The following is a 15,965-nucleotide window of genomic DNA, read 5'->3' as shown; positions in this document are numbered from 1 at the left end:
TAAATCCCCTTTCTTCCCCATTCTGATGCTCGCTTTGACCTGCAGCAGATCCTCTTGACCATGTCTACATGCAGTGAGCTGCTGCCATGTGATTGGCTGATTAGACATTGGTTGGACAGGTGTACCTAATAAAGTGGCCAGTGAGTGTATGAAATAAGTTTGTACACTAAACACATTTATTTTTTCTTCATTCTAAATCTTTAGTAAGTAATTTCGTGCATCAAAAAGTGTAGTTATGATGACCAACCATGCTCATCCAGCTAAAAATAGTGCTAAATGCAGTATTTAAAGCTCATAATCAAATAGAAATATTCAGTGAATGACTGCTAAATGATCCACTTTTGGAAAAATAAGAGCGAGTCTTTCACCAGGCTGCTACAGGCCTGCAGGCTACAACAGTTCACATGTTTTCTTTATTCACGTTAACACTTTCAGCACTTGGTCATTTTATTTATTTCAGTTTCAGTGAAGATATATTCGCACATGTGCAGATTATTTTGCTTGTAGAAAATCTCTCTTCATTTCAGAATCAGAATCAGAAAAAGCCTTATTGCCAGGTATGTTCACACATACGAGGAATTTGTTTTGGTGACAGAGCTTCTACAGTGCAACAGGATAACAGAGACAGGACAAAAAACAGATCATAAATATAAAAAAAAAAAAAAATAGAAGTAGTGAGTGCAAATATACAGATGGACAAGTGTATGTACATGTTTATTACTATATACAACGTTATATGTGCAGCTGTTATGTGCAAATTGGCATGTAAAGTGTGTTGTTAAATATGTAAAGTGTGTTGCCCCATTATTTCTGAAAACCAGACATTATTATTGAGCTGGTCTAGAAAACGCTTCTTAATTTAACAGTTTTTAGATGTTTGGACTAAAATCAAGACAAAAACTAAGAAAGGCGATTTTTCAGCGTAACAATCACGAACACATTTAACACTGAGTATAAATGCATTTATTTTTATAATTCTATCAACACCTGATCTGCACACAAACACACGCTTAACATTAAAGGGACAGTTCATCAAAAAAATTTAATGTTTTTGCTATTTACTCTCTCTCTTCAGTGGTTTTATTACATTCATGAGTTTCTCTCTTCTGTTGAACACAAAAGAAGATACTTTAAAGAATGCTAAAAACCGGTAACCATTGACTTTCATAGTAGAAAAAAACAAATGGACATCAATGGTTACCGATTTTCAGCATTCTTCAAAATATCTCCTTTAGTGTTTAACAGAAGAAAGAAACTCATGACTCAACTGTGAATAGACGACAGAATGTTCAGTTTTGGATTAATATTAAGTGAACCTGAACAGAATATAATGAATGAATACATGTTGAAGAGTCCTGATTAATAACACACACTGCTCCTGTCTCAGGTTTTCTGTAATATACTGAGCTCAAGGGTGGAGATGATCGGACGGTTTATTACTAATATAAGCATGAGGAAGAAAAGTGACGCATGCTACTTTATTACACAGTAAATGAAACTGGGAACAGATAAAGATGTCACATGATGCATAAACACCCGCATGTTTACATCTGTTATATCATTAAACTCATCCAGCAATGAGGAGGAATGCGCATCGCAGTTAAAGTGCAGAGTAAATTATGGTTTCAGTACTGTTTTCCTCATTACAAGCTGTGTTTCACTCTTCATGCATCACAGTAATGATCCATCATCATTTTCCTCCAGCTTAGTCCTTTTATTCATCAGGGGTCACCACAGCAGAATGAACCGTCAACTATTCCAGCATGTTTCACACAGTGAATGCCCTTCCAGCTGCAACCCAACACTGGGAAACACCCATACACACACACACACACGCACACACACACACACACACACACTACAGCCAATTTAGTTGATCAGTTCCCCTATAGCACATGTGTTTGGACTGTGGGGGAAACCGGAGCACCCGGAGGAAACCCACACCAACACGGGGAGAACATGCAAACTCCACACAGAAACACACACTGACCCAGCCGGGACTCGAACCAGCGACCTTCTTGCTGTGAGGCCACAGTGCAAACCACTGAGCCACCGTGCAGCTCATTCTGATCAATATTGTGGATTATTATCAGTTATTGTTATTAGATTTTTAAGTTGAATCAAATTATCTTCACAATCATTTCAACACTGCATTAAAATTAAACTGAATCATAATAATATAAAATAATATAACATGATACAATATAATACAATATAATATAATGCAATATGATATAATACAATATAATATAATGCAATATGATATAATATAATACAGTATAATATAATATAATATAATAATTTAACATATTAAATTGATGTTGCCATTGTAGTGGAGGTCAGCAGGTAAACCTCCCTCCTCTGACCTCCAAAGGTGCTCCAGCAACAGACACTAGAGGCCATGGTCTTTAGCCTCCTTGTTAGAGCAGCCGACTCCCATGTGAAGGTGGCCGATTGGATCTAAGCTCGGAGCGTGTTGGGTGGTGTAGGACCGGCGGGGCTACATCATGACTTGTTGAATGTTTATGGCCTGCTCCTCCGCTGAGCACAGACTGGTGAAACAGGCTGAACAGCCTGAGGATCAGAGCAAACACACCTTGATTTATTCAGCTCTGCTCTTCATTACTGAGAGATTCAGCATTTATTCCTGCTCTGATCAATAATCAGCTGCTCTTTGACCCTCTGAAACATCACAGATCCTGCAGAGTCCAGTCAGAGATCAGCTTGAGCAACAACAACAACAACAACAACAACAACAACTGAACACACAAACATTCACTACATGATGAAGACAGCACACAGACCAGCAGACAGACAGAATGACACAATACTGACCCCCACAGAGGAGGAACAACACCACAGAGAATCACAGGTAAACAAAAACAACTGAAAAAGCAGAATAAACAGAATTCAGTGCACTGAGGCCCTCTAGCTGCAGCAGTCAGACCTGCAGCGCTGACTAATGATGATATTAATAATTATGATGATGATGATAATAATAATGATGATATTAAAATAATAATGACAATAAAATAATAATGACAATAATAATAGCACACTGTAAAACCCAACAGCTAACTTTATCAAATGAAATGAGTGTAGCTAACTCAATTTACTGAAAATTTAACTTACTCATTTGAAGAGTTTTACTTCTCGTTATTTCAGCTTAAATGGAGTAAGTTCACAGTACTCATATAGATTAGTTTTTTTTTACTCCTATGGTTTGAGTTACCTTAACTTTTTGGGTTTAACAGTGTGATAATAATAATTATAATATTAGTAATAATAGTGGTAACAACAACAAGAATATTAGTAATAATAATAATAATAATAATAATAATAATAATAACCACAACAACAACAACAACAACAACAACAGTAATATTAGTAATAATAATAGTAATAATAATAATAGTAACAATAATAGTAGTAGTAATAATAATAATAATAATAATAATAATAACAACAACAACAACAACAACAATAACAATAATAATAATAGTAATAATAACAATAACAACAATAATAGTAATAATAATAACAATAATAATAATAATAATAATAATAATCAGGGGTGGATTTAACCAATAATCAAGGATTTTTATGGGGTAAGATATGTAATATTGTCTTTTGCTTTGACATAAGATTATTTCTCTTCCTCCATTGGCAGATTATTTTGCTCATTTTACTGAAAATCACTTCATTAATTTTCTTTTTTAGCTTTGTCTCTTTATTAGTCAGGGGTCGCCACAGTGGAATGAACCGCCAACTTATCCAGCATACGTTTAAGCAGCAGATGCCCTTCCTACCGCAACCCAACACTGGGAAACACCCATACACACTCATTCACGGCCAATTTAGTTCATCAGTTCCCCTATAGCGCATGTATTTGGACTGTGGGGGAAAGCAGAGCACCCGGAGAAAACCCACACCAACACGGGGAGAACATGCAAACTCCACCCAGAAACACACACTGACCCAGCCGAGGCTCAAACCAGCAACCTTCTTGCTGTGAGGCGATCCTGCTACCCACTGTGCCACCGTGATGCCCTAAAACTGACTTGATTGTGACTCATATTCTCATTTCCTGCAGTGTAGTCCATTAAAAAGCTCCAGTGTTGGAGTGTGTTCCACCTTGTGAGTGATAGGTTTGTCCAGTATTGTAGACAGAGGAGCGCTGCTCTATATCTGTAATGGAGCCTCTGTTTGTGTGTTTCCTGCTGGTTTCTGTGGTTACCGGTGTGTGTGAGTCTCAGTGTCAGGTTTCCTTCCTCCTTATCTCTCTTCATTTATGCGCTGAGATTTCTTAAGTTCCTTATCAGCGAGTGATTGATGGTCTCAGCTGGTTCTTCTTGTTGTTTTGTGTACATACAGGAATACATCTTCATATCTCACACACTGCTGATCATCCCTCATGGTAAAGAGCATTCACATATAGCAGATATCTAAATAATCAACTGAAGGCCGAGTGATGGATGTGCTGTGTCTGAGTTCTTCTTAAAGGCACTCTCTCTCTCTCACACACACACACGCACGCACGCACGCACTTATATCTGCAAATCAACATTAATGACACAAAGACCCTCACACACAGTTTAGGATCATTTACTCTTACTGAATAAAGCTTTTATCCTGCTCAGTTGTGTGTATACATTGTTATTTCCAGATTTTGAATAAAAATGGCGCATTGTTGGATTTGCTCTTCAGTGTTTGGACTCTCAGTAGTGATTATTAAACCACACTGAACTGAGCTCAACTGAACTGAACTGAAACTCTGAAAACTGAACTCCACTGTTTTAATTGACTCTGATCTTCTATGTGAAGCTGTCTTGACACAATCTACATTGTAAAAGCGCTATATAGATAAAGGGGAATTGAATTTTCAAGTCGTGCACATCAGTGTGTTTCCATCAAGCATTTTTATGCATGTGTGTATGTAAACCCAGATCTGCTGTGCTCTGCTCATCTGCTCCAGCTCGTTTGTGTTCATATTTTCCTTGTTCCTCATTGCAGGGTTAACTGATGATCTCTGTACGTTTTGCCTTCAGGCTCTTTAGTTTACAGTTTGTCTGAACTCTATAACTGAAAGTAAATGAATGCATTTCTATAGTTTACATCCAAACTGACAGGTATACTCATTTATAATCATCCAAACCATAATAATAACAGTGGTTATACTTTATTTTATGGCACATTAACAATTATGAACGTAGATTTAAATGAATCATTTGGTGCTATGTTTATACACTACCAGTTAAAGGTTTGGGGTCAGTATGATATTTAAATGCCTTAAATAAGCTTCTCCTGCTCACCACGGCTGTGTTTATTTCATTAAAAATACAGCACAGATGATAAAAGTGTGAAATGTTATTGCACTATTAAATAACTGTTCAGCAGTAGTTTATCATTTAATTTCATCATTTATTACAGTGATTTTAAAGAGGAATTTCCAGCTTCATTACTCCAGTCGGCAGAGTCACATGATCCTTCAGAAATCACCCGAATATTAAATATTATTGTTATTACTATTATCTATGTTAATAGTAATTAAAGCAATGACTGGAGTAATAATTTCATTTTAAACTACATATAATAAGAAAGCAGTTATTTACCATTTTAATAACTATTTAACGGTTTAACTTTTTTTTTTTTTTTTTACATTTAATAAATGCCGCCTTGATGAACAGAATAATAATAAATAAATAAATAAAGTGTAACCAGCAGTGTACATTATACTTATATTAATACATATTTGCATGTGATTTCTGTAATTACACTGTTGGCTGTCTCTTACGCCTTAACCCACCCTTAAACCTATGGCACCAAACCCTACTCGCATGCCAGTTTAAAAGCCCCATAAGTCCTCTGCTGTACAATAACAACTCAATATTTTAGTACTTATTTTATTAGGTATATAGTCGTTACTGTGACTTTAAATAGTGTAATCATAATAATATTTTCATATAGCGCCTTTAAATCTTAATTCTCAAAGGGCTTAAAAGATACAGACAAATAATCTTAGAGTTTTTGTGTTTCTATTCCAAATATCTCAAATCAAGAAGCCTTTTCTAGACAAGCACAAAATATATTCTTGTTTTTAGACAGAATGAAGTGAGTTTTTCCTTAAAACAAGCTAAATAATCTGCCAACAGTGGAAGGAGAATAAATAAGGCAAAGGGAAAAATAAGATTACTTTACTAATCATTCTGCCTCATTATTTCTGAAAACAAAACAATAAGAAACACAAGGCGTTTGTGCAGTGTGTGACCAGTCAAACCCTTTAAAATACTAAAACACACTACAGAGGCGGTTCTCCTGATTCTGCAGATGTGAGAGCGAGGCTTGTGGATGTTTCAGTCGTGGCTCTGATTGTTTTCTGTGAAGCACGCGCGGTCATGTTTGCTGGATCCAGTTCTACAACAACAGATCTGCTGCTCTGTGTGTGTGTGTGTGTGTGTGTGTGTGTGTGTGTGTGTGTTCTCCAGCATGAAGAGTGTGTTAATCACTCTGATACACTTCTGTTCTGCTGAAACACAATACTGCACCAGCATCAGCCCTCAAATCTACACCCTGAAGGGGGAAATTACACAAATGCAATTAACAAAGAAATACTCCTCATTTACTCTACTGCTGATTATTACGGGACAGAAACATGATGGGGAAGAAGAGCTAATCCTGATTCTCAATGTTTATATATTCCTTTTCTTTGTTTGCTAGAAGTCTTAAAGGGTCAGTTCACCCACAAATGAAGATTCTGTTATAATTCCCCTCTCTCATGTGGTGTTAATCCTCTGAGACATCTCCATATTTCAGAGACACAAATGCAGATATTTTAGATGAAATCCTGGAGCTCTCTCATCCTCCATAGACAGCAAGAGTCCTGAAAACATTAAAATATTGATAAACATTCAGAGTGTCTTCAGTGCTATAATAATGAGGTTTCTGTCTGTCAAGTATTCTTAATCCAGCATCAGCTGCTGTTGGGAATGACAGACAGGAGTCCTGCACAGCAGCCAGAGGGATTCTTCAGAACAGTGTTCAGGTCACTACTGATGCTGCTGGAGGAAAACCTGTCCTGACTCGCTCCCCCAAAACACCCCAAAGTGCTCAATAATGTTTAGCTCTGGGTACTGTGCAGGCCATAGGAGATGTTCAACTTCACTGTCATGTTCATCAGACCGCTCTGTCTCCAGTCCTGCTGTGTGTATCGCTGCATTATCATCCTGACACACACCTCCACCTTCAGGATGTTTGACCCATTGGGTCACATGCTCTTCCAGAATAGTTGGGTAGTCCTTGGAACTGACCCAGTGCCTATCTAGCACCAGTATTGTGCATAGGGAACGCCATGATATTGAGCACAAACCATCACTGATCCCCCCATGCTTCACTCTGGGCATCAGCAGTCTGGGTGAGACGCTTCTTTGGGGCTTCTCCACACCGTAACTCTCCCGGTGTGGGAAAGATAGAGAAGGTGGACTCATCAGAGAACAGTACATGTTCTACATTGTCCACAGCTCCAGATCTTCACAGCTGCACCACTGAAACCGGCGTTTGGCATCGGCAGGTGTGAGCAGAGGTTTGGGTCATGTATATTGATCCTGTGGAGCTCCAGACCAGCAGTTGAAGATCAGTGAAGATTGAACAGCAGGAGGAGCACATGCAGACAGAGCATCTACAACACTACACTGACCACAGCTTCAGCGTCATTCTCCAACTGTATATACACTATAATTTCTGTTATTTCTGTCCAAACTAACCCTTTAATTAGAGGTATTTGGTGATGAAAAGAGCACGACCGATACTTGTTTCATTGGAAAATACCTGAGATGCATCAAGCTCTACGAGATTCTCAGGAAAAAAGGCGAAGCTCAAAGTGACTCATGAGTTTAGTAAGAAACATTAAAGCTGATCTCAATCTCAGGAGCGACTCTAATGCCCTCCATATCAGCAAAACATGCTTTCTGGGTCCTGTTTCTAGTCCAAATAGCTAAAAAGGAGCTTTTTTCGAGACAATTAAACAATCATGTCTTGACTTCAGAAATAATGAGGCAAAATGAAGTGAGGGAAGAAAAATAATCGAAGGAGAAACTCAGTGGCAGATTATTTTGCTGGTTTTAAGGAAAACTCACTTCATTTTGACTCATTATTTCTGAAAACACGACGACAATTTCTGCTTGTCTAGAAAATGCTTCTTGATGTAGGAATATTTAGATATTTGGACTAGAAACAAGACACAAACTCTAAGTAAGAACCCATTTTTGAGTTTAGTGAATAAGAGTTAGTGTGTTCAGTGAGCTGTGGACTGAAACAGTAAATAAAGAGCAATCAAACAGTAAATGTGTGTGTGTGTGTGTGTGTGTGTGTGTGTGTGTGTGTGCGTGTGTGTGTGTGTGTATGTGTGTGTGTGTGTGTATAGTGTTTTTCCTGCTGACAGTGAAGCGTGTGGAGGCGTAACTCTGAGCGGCCCCTCGCCACCGCAGAAATACAACCTCCAAACCTGTCGGTGCAGTGCAGGATTGAGCACTCGCTCTACGCTTTACTCCTGAGCACTCGGTGTGTGTTTCTGGAGAGTTTAGTGTGTGTGTTTTTTTATTTCTGGAGTGTTCAGAGATCAGAGGCGGTCTGAGATGCATCAGGGGCGTCTGCGCTTACGGCCCTGGCTGGAGGAACAGATCCAGTCCGGCAGATACCCGGGAGTCCAGTGGCTAGACCAGGTACAGTACAGCGTATATTTATTTAACATATAAACTATATACAGCTGAAGTCAGAGTCATTCGCCCTCCTGTGATTTCACATTCTTCTAATATTTCCCAAATTATGTTGAACAGATTCAGGAATTTCTCACAGTATTTCCTCTAATATTTGTTCTTCTGGAGAAAGTTTTATTTGTTTTATTTCAGCTAGAATAAAAGCAGTTTTTAATAGTTTTAAAGCCATTTTAAGGTCAATATTATTAGCCCCCTTCAGCAATATTAGTGTTGGATTGTTTCCAGAATAAACCACTGTTATACAATGACTTGCCTAATTACCCTAACTTTACCCTAATTACCCTAGTGAAGCCTTTAAATGTGACTTTAAGCTGAATACTAGTGTCTTGAAGAATATCTAGTCTAATATTATGTGCTGAGATAAAGAAATCAGTTATTAGAGATGAGTTATTAACACTGTTATGATCAGAAATGTGTTGAAGAAATCTCTTCGTTAAACAGAAATTGGGGGAAAATATACCGGTGGGCTAATAATACAGACTTCAACTGTATACGTTTCTAAAAACTAATTTAAAGTTAAAATATTGTATCATATTCTTGCTTAAACTCATTGTACATTGGACCTCCCGGGGTGTTATTGGCCTTATGACAAGACTTCTGAGCTTATATGACTTTAATCAATATCATTAAAAGACAGCATATTTGGCTCCAATACAGTGTTCATTTAAAGTTAAAGCATCTTATTTTTCTGACTCCATTGATGTTTGTTTTCTTTTAAAGCACAGTCTCCTCTTCCTTCAGCTTCTCACTGTTATTTTTTAGAAAACAAGAACATTATTTATATTCATGCTGAAAAACAAAACACAAATACTGATAGCATCTGTGTTTGACTGATATTTGACCCAAGTCACACGTCAAACGTCATTTACCCTGATGTGAACTGTTTTTGATATTTCTGTGTTGAATTAAATTAATATTCCTAATTGATATATTATTATGACTGTAGTCTGCCAGAGTTTTCCAGATCCCGTGGAAACATGCGGCGAGACACGGCTGGAACATCGAGAAAGACGCAACACTGTTCAGGAACTGGGCCATTCACACAGGTCAACACACACACACACACACATTTGTGTTTTATTTGCGGTTGTGAATTGCATTATGGGATGTTGATCTCTTATTCAGTGTTTCTTACAACATATAGTCTTGTTTTCAGAAATGAGTCAAAAATAATTGAGTTTTTCATTAAAACAAGCAAACGCATGTAAATAATGCGTAATAATTCTAGTAATCCTGAGATCTGACAGTCTTCTCGACTTGTGTGTTTCAGGCAGATATAAGCCTGGAATAGACAAACCGGATCCTAAAACGTGGAAGGCGAACTTCAGATGCGCTCTCAATTCCCTGACAGACGTTAAAGAGCTGCAGGACAGAAGCATCAAGAAAGGCCACAACGCCTTCAGGGTGTACACGCTGCTGCCGCACTGCAAGACCATCAGGAGACGCAAAGGTACGGCACGTGCAAAAGTATGAGACCCCCTGCAGGATCAGTGGGTCATTTATCAGAATAAGACTGATCATAATAAATGCATGCTATTTTTTTATTTAGCACTGCCCTTAGAAAGATATTGTACAGAGAAGATGTTCAGCTCAGAGGACACTAGCTAAAGTTAATAAAATAACCCCTGTGCAAAAGTTTGTGAATACAGTGATGATACGACTGATCTGTGTTTTTCTGCCTTGTGATGGCTGTTTGCAAGTTAAAATGCTTCTGTTCTTCAGAAAATCCTCAGATTCTTCAGATTTTTTGCAGATATTAACCATAGCAGTGACTGTACGATTTTGAGATCTGTCTTTTCACACTGAAAACAATTAATGGATTCAAACACAACAACAAATAAATAACTCACCGATGCTCCAGAAGGAAATAACATGCATTAAGATGTAGGGGGTGAAAACTTTTGCACTTTTAAGATCAAGGTAAATTGTAGTTAATTTGTCTTCCAGGAAACATGCAAGTCTCCCATCTTCTGTTACCTACAATGATAAAATAGAAACGAAAAAAAATGGACATCTTCATACTGCTTAAAAGTTTTCACCCCCTGGCTTTTAAAGTCTACGTGAACCGGAAGTTGCTGCAGGCTTTAATTTCAGCATGTTGATGTGTCTCCAAGTGAAACAGAATATTGAGTAGGAGGCGGAGTTTTATTTTTAATGGTTGGAGGGGCGTGGCTAAGCATACTTCATCCAATCTTTTAAACTGACATCATCCGAGAAGGAAGCAGATGGGCAGATTTTAATTACAGATCATTTATGTTTGGCTGACTGATGCGCTCTAGCAAAATAAACCTTGTACGTTCTACAGGGGGTTCACAAACTTTTGCATGCCACTATATGTGCACATGAAATCATAGATTCAGAAACATACAGTGGCAGAGCATCGGCAGTTTGTTGGTAAAAGTGTTTTGAGTCGAGTCTCGTGTGTGTTTATCTTCAGCGTTACGGTATTCAGACACAGACAGTAAACCAGCTTCACCTGCAGCTCACACACAGAGAAACTCCCTGGAGAGATTCACAGGTACGAGCTGCGCGCACATGCACACACACACGCACGCACACACACACACACACACACACACACACACACACACACACACACACACGGATACACTTTGTCACAGCTTAATGTTTTATCTAATGTTGGTTGAAAGTGTAATCGTTGTTCGTGTGTGCTCCCCAGAGGCCTTCTGGAAGTTTCCAGATGAGCAAGGAGCGTCTGCTGGACTGATGAAGGACTCAGAGGAGGAGCGAGCGCAGGGTATTACGCAGTACACTAGTGTGTGTTTTACTGACGGTAAACATTAGTACAGGTGTAAACACACTGATTACTGACCTGTGCAGGACTGCCGAACAACAGAACAGATGAACACGAGCAGACAGAAGCAGTGCTGAAGGTACAAACACACTTCACTGTGGAATCATGGGAGATGTAGTCCTCATCCTCCTACAGCAGGACTCATGTTGATGATGAGTAAAGTCTTCATCACTTATAATCCTGGGGAAACAGAGTAAATTAAGTAACTGTTATACATATACACACACACACACACACACACACAATCAGTGAATTCATCACACATAACAGTAATATGTAACACAAACAGTAACTCATATTATATTAGCTCCACACAGCGTCCTCGTGAGGTGGTGAGGGAATGATAGAGCGAAATTAACAAAGCAAAGGATAAAAACACCAGTCCACCCCTGCAGACCTTTTGGGCTTTATATTAGCCCAGTTACAGATACCTGTGCAGACTAAACCAAAATAACCAAACCGAAATCAACCCAACAAACTCAAAACTCTACACTGTGGAATCATGGGAGTTGTATTCTTCATTATCCTACAGCAGAACACTTACGTTTATGATGAGTAAAGAAATCAATGCTTATAACCATGGAGAACTGGGATTTTACAAGGTCCACTTGCACATTAACACTCCTCAAAACCCAAAACTCGGGCTCTTTATAAACAGTTTGCCAAGATTTATCAGTGGCTAATAGTGTAGTATGTTTAATGGTTGGTTCACCTAGAGGTTCTACTAGTGGTTCTACTTTATTTAGCACAGCCCTTTGAAAGATATTGTACAGAAAAGATGTTCAGCTCAGAGGACACTAGCTAAAGTTATTAAAATAACCCTGTGCAAAAGTTTGTGAATACAGTGATGATACGACTGATCTGCGTTTTTCTGCCTTGTGATGGTTGTTTGCGAGTTAAAATGCTTCTGTTCTTCAGTAAATCCTCAGGTTTTTTTGCAGATATCACCAATAGATTTTGAGATCTGTCGGTTCACACAGAGGACAATTAAAGGATTCAAACACAACAACAACAACAAATAAATAAATAACTCACTGATGCTCCAGAAGGAAACGGCATGCATTAAGATGTAGGGAGTGAAAACTTTAGCATTTTCAACCCAAATCCAGATTGTTACACACACAACATCAGTGAATTCATTATACAAACCAATAGTGTGAAATACAGACTAAATCATATTAATTTAGCTCTGCTCTATATAAAGAAACCCAAACATACATCGCTCTCGTAATGTGGTGAGAGAGTGAGGGAATAATACAACAAAACTAGCAAAACAAAGACAAAAACATACTAGTCCACCCCTGCAGGCCGTTTCTCGTTTCTATTAGCCCAATTACAACCATTTGGACAGACTAGAGCAACATAACCAAACCAAATAAACCTAACCCAACACAAGCATACCATGGAATCATGGGAGTTGTAGTTTTCATCATCCTACAGGACTCATGTTGAGAATGAATAGTCTCAAACTCAAAACAAGATCAACAACTGGGCTCCATACAGCTGCTTCAGTAGATCCCAAACGCCTCAAACCCAAACCACAGCAGCATCCAGGGTGCGAATTATACATGACTGACGATTGGGCGTATAAACTTTTACAGTAGTTGTTTGTAAGTGTAATCTATGCTTCAGAAAATCAAATATATGTTATTTAAATTACATCTAATTCATTAATGAAATGTATTTAAGTTTAAGGATAATTAGTGTATTCTGACCTAGGTACAGCCTCCTTTAATTAGCTATTTCAGAGGTTAGGTCAAACTATACAAAATATGTGTCTAATTTGACTACTTTGAGGTTTTATGTAGGTACAAACACCTATTTTACAAGTAAACAGTCTTGTGAACACTTACGCTGTCTATCGCTGCTCTGTATCTGCAGTGTCAGCCTGTTGATTAATATGACTGCATAGACTGATTGGCGCGATAATCAGTTCACAATGGTATGGACCGTTTTAGGGGTGGTCAAATTTGTATGTATATTATCTATCCCTTTAATCGTTAACGGTGTTATTTCAAATACAGATTAGAGCAAACTATTTCACACTATTAACGTGAGACCCCCAATGCGTCTTGTTTTGATGTCCTTCAGGGGGATCAAGCATTCAATCCCCCCAAACCCCCCTTGTAATTCACACCCTGGAAACATCCATCTACGGGGTGAACAGAATAATGTCCAATAGACAAAATTTAGTTCACAAATTGTCAGATTATTTTGCTTATTTAATGAAGAACACTTCATTTTGACTCATTATTTCTGAAAACAAGACCATATTGTTTACTTGTCTAGAAAATGCTTTGTTTTTTCAGTTTTAGATATTTGGACTAAAAAAAGCATTTTCTGTGTGAGTTAAATATAAACTCTCAATTTAATTGAACCCAATGTTTGGTTATAACCCAGTGTTTTTAAGTGGACTTGTTCAGTTAAGGGTATAAGTGATAGTAGAAAGGATGACTGATGTTAATGTGCATTTGTCCTGCAGATAGTGGATCATCTGAAGACTCTGGATCACTGGGCTTCCTCATACGACAGTGATCGAGGCTGGAGACCCAACTCCACATGGACGGGGTGCCTGGGTAACAAAACATCTTATTCTACCATTATATCCAATGAAGGACAAGATCAAATAAGAGAGTGTCCCAATAAATCAGGGAATCTCAACTCTGGCTACTGAGATCTCGCTTCTGTCAGTGCACTCAATGTGTACTAGACCCATTACAAAATTTGGGGTCAATTTCAAGCATTTCCATTTAACTTCCTTAAAACAAATGTATGATTGACAGTAAACTGAGGCCATGCTTTACTGATTGTTCTGACTTTATATAACTGACTGAACAGAGTTGAGAAATGAGTATACACAGTTGTGTGTGAATATCTCCAGCCTCTAATGGTGAACATGAATTAATGTATTTTATATGATCAGACCTGATAAAAACACTCAGTTTCAGAGAGTTAGAGACCATTATCTGTGTGCTATTTTCAGCTCAAACTCCACAGACTGCAGAGACACATTTACAGCTGTATAAAGGGGCAGAATGAGTCTCCTTTAAGCTTTACAGTGTTTTATCAGATGTCAGATAACACCGGGGAAGAGTTAAATCTGTAAACGCCTCTGTTTTCAGGAGAGACGGTGGACTTTCCAGGACTCTCCTTTCAGACTGACTGTAATATTCACAATATCTCACCAGCACAATATGACTAGAAGATCTGAAACTTCATCTGAAGGACACGCTCATCAGTTCATGGACAATTCAAAGACTGAAAAACATCCTGGAGGATTTGGAGTTTAACTTGAAATGATTTCTTTTGTTCTTGAAATAAATCTGCAGTTCACCTTCAGCATCTTCAACACTGCTAAAACTGCTGCTCTTACTCAGAGTTCTTTTTCAAACTCTTAAATCAAGAAGCATTTTATAGACGAGCACTAAATCTAGTGTTGTTTTCAGAAATAATGAGTCAAAATGAAGAGAGTTTTCCTTAAACAAACAAAATAATCTGACAATGGGGGAAGAGAAATGATCTGTTTTTCCCTTTGACATCAGATAATTCTGCTTATCCCATTGGCAGATTAGTTTTCTGGTTTCAGACTCATTTGACAACATTTTTAATTAGTCTAGAAAATGCTTGATTTAATCATTTAAAGATATTTGGATTAGAAACAAGACAAACCCTAAGTAAGAGAAGCATGTCTGCAGTGTAATGATGGTGAAACAGCACATCACTCTTCAGCCACACCATATATTTATATTATAATAAATGTTTCTTTGACTGTTTGTCCTGTTTGTTGTCATTAGTGTCTCGCTCACGCTGTTGTTAATATTCAGAGGTTTGTGAATCAGCTCTCAGACTCATTTAAAGTCTGAATTAAATTGAAATTTACAATGTCTATATCTAAATGATGCATTATAAGAGTTATTTCTAAAAACAAGTTAAAATAAATCTAGAAATGGGTTCAGAATAGGGGGTTAATAGGGTATATTTCTTACCCCATTAACAGATTATGCTTATTTTAAAGAAAAACTTGATTAATTTTGACCCTTTTTTGAAAACAAAACTAAATGTTTACCTAAAGAATGTTTCTTGATTTAAGAATTCTTAGATAGCAGACATTGCTGTTGCACTGTAGAAGCTTTGTCACGAAAACAAATTCCTAGTATGTGTGAACATACCTGGCAATAAAGCTCTTTCTGATTCTGATTTCTGCAGTGTATCAGCAACTTCAAATGTATTTGTTTTAATCGTACTAAAATAAACAGGTTATAGATGTTTATCTAAGCTAATAAATAAAAAAGGTGCAAACATTTAGATTAAAACACATCAGAAATGACTGAAAACCTCTGCAGAAATACTGCTGCTTATTGGCTGTTGTTGTTTCCAGC

General features: G+C 37.7%; 1 protein-coding gene across 1 annotated transcript; it reads left to right on the top strand.

The window, feature by feature from the left end:
- Positions 1–8,519: 8,519 nt before the first annotated feature.
- On the top strand, positions 8,520–15,359 carry irf1a (interferon regulatory factor 1a). The gene is made up of 8 exons (XM_056470635.1): positions 8,520–8,717; positions 9,718–9,817; positions 10,042–10,221; positions 11,209–11,289; positions 11,452–11,529; positions 11,613–11,665; positions 14,069–14,162; positions 14,709–15,359. The coding sequence occupies exons 1-8, from the start codon at positions 8,631–8,633 to the stop codon at positions 14,786–14,788; spliced, it is 753 nt and encodes a 250-aa protein (XP_056326610.1). The 5' UTR covers positions 8,520–8,630; the 3' UTR covers positions 14,789–15,359.
- The last annotated feature ends 606 nt before the right edge of the window (positions 15,360–15,965 follow it).

Source organism: Danio aesculapii, chromosome 13 (genome assembly GCF_903798145.1).
Source record: "Danio aesculapii chromosome 13, fDanAes4.1, whole genome shotgun sequence".
Taxonomy (NCBI): Eukaryota; Metazoa; Chordata; class Actinopteri; order Cypriniformes; family Danionidae; genus Danio; species Danio aesculapii.
This window is presented reverse-complemented; position numbering and strand designations above follow the sequence as displayed.

Excerpts from the sequence above, each read along its gene's own strand:
- irf1a (XM_056470635.1), top strand. The coding sequence starts at position 8,631 with ATGCATCAGGGGCGTCTGCGCTTACGGCCCTGGCTGGAGGAACAGATC. Across the intron at positions 11,290-11,451 it reads CTCCCTGGAGAGATTCACAG|AGGCCTTCTGGAAGTTTCCA; the intron begins GTACGAGCTGCG and ends TGTGCTCCCCAG. Across the intron at positions 11,666-14,068 it reads AGACAGAAGCAGTGCTGAAG|ATAGTGGATCATCTGAAGAC; the intron begins GTACAAACACAC and ends TTTGTCCTGCAG.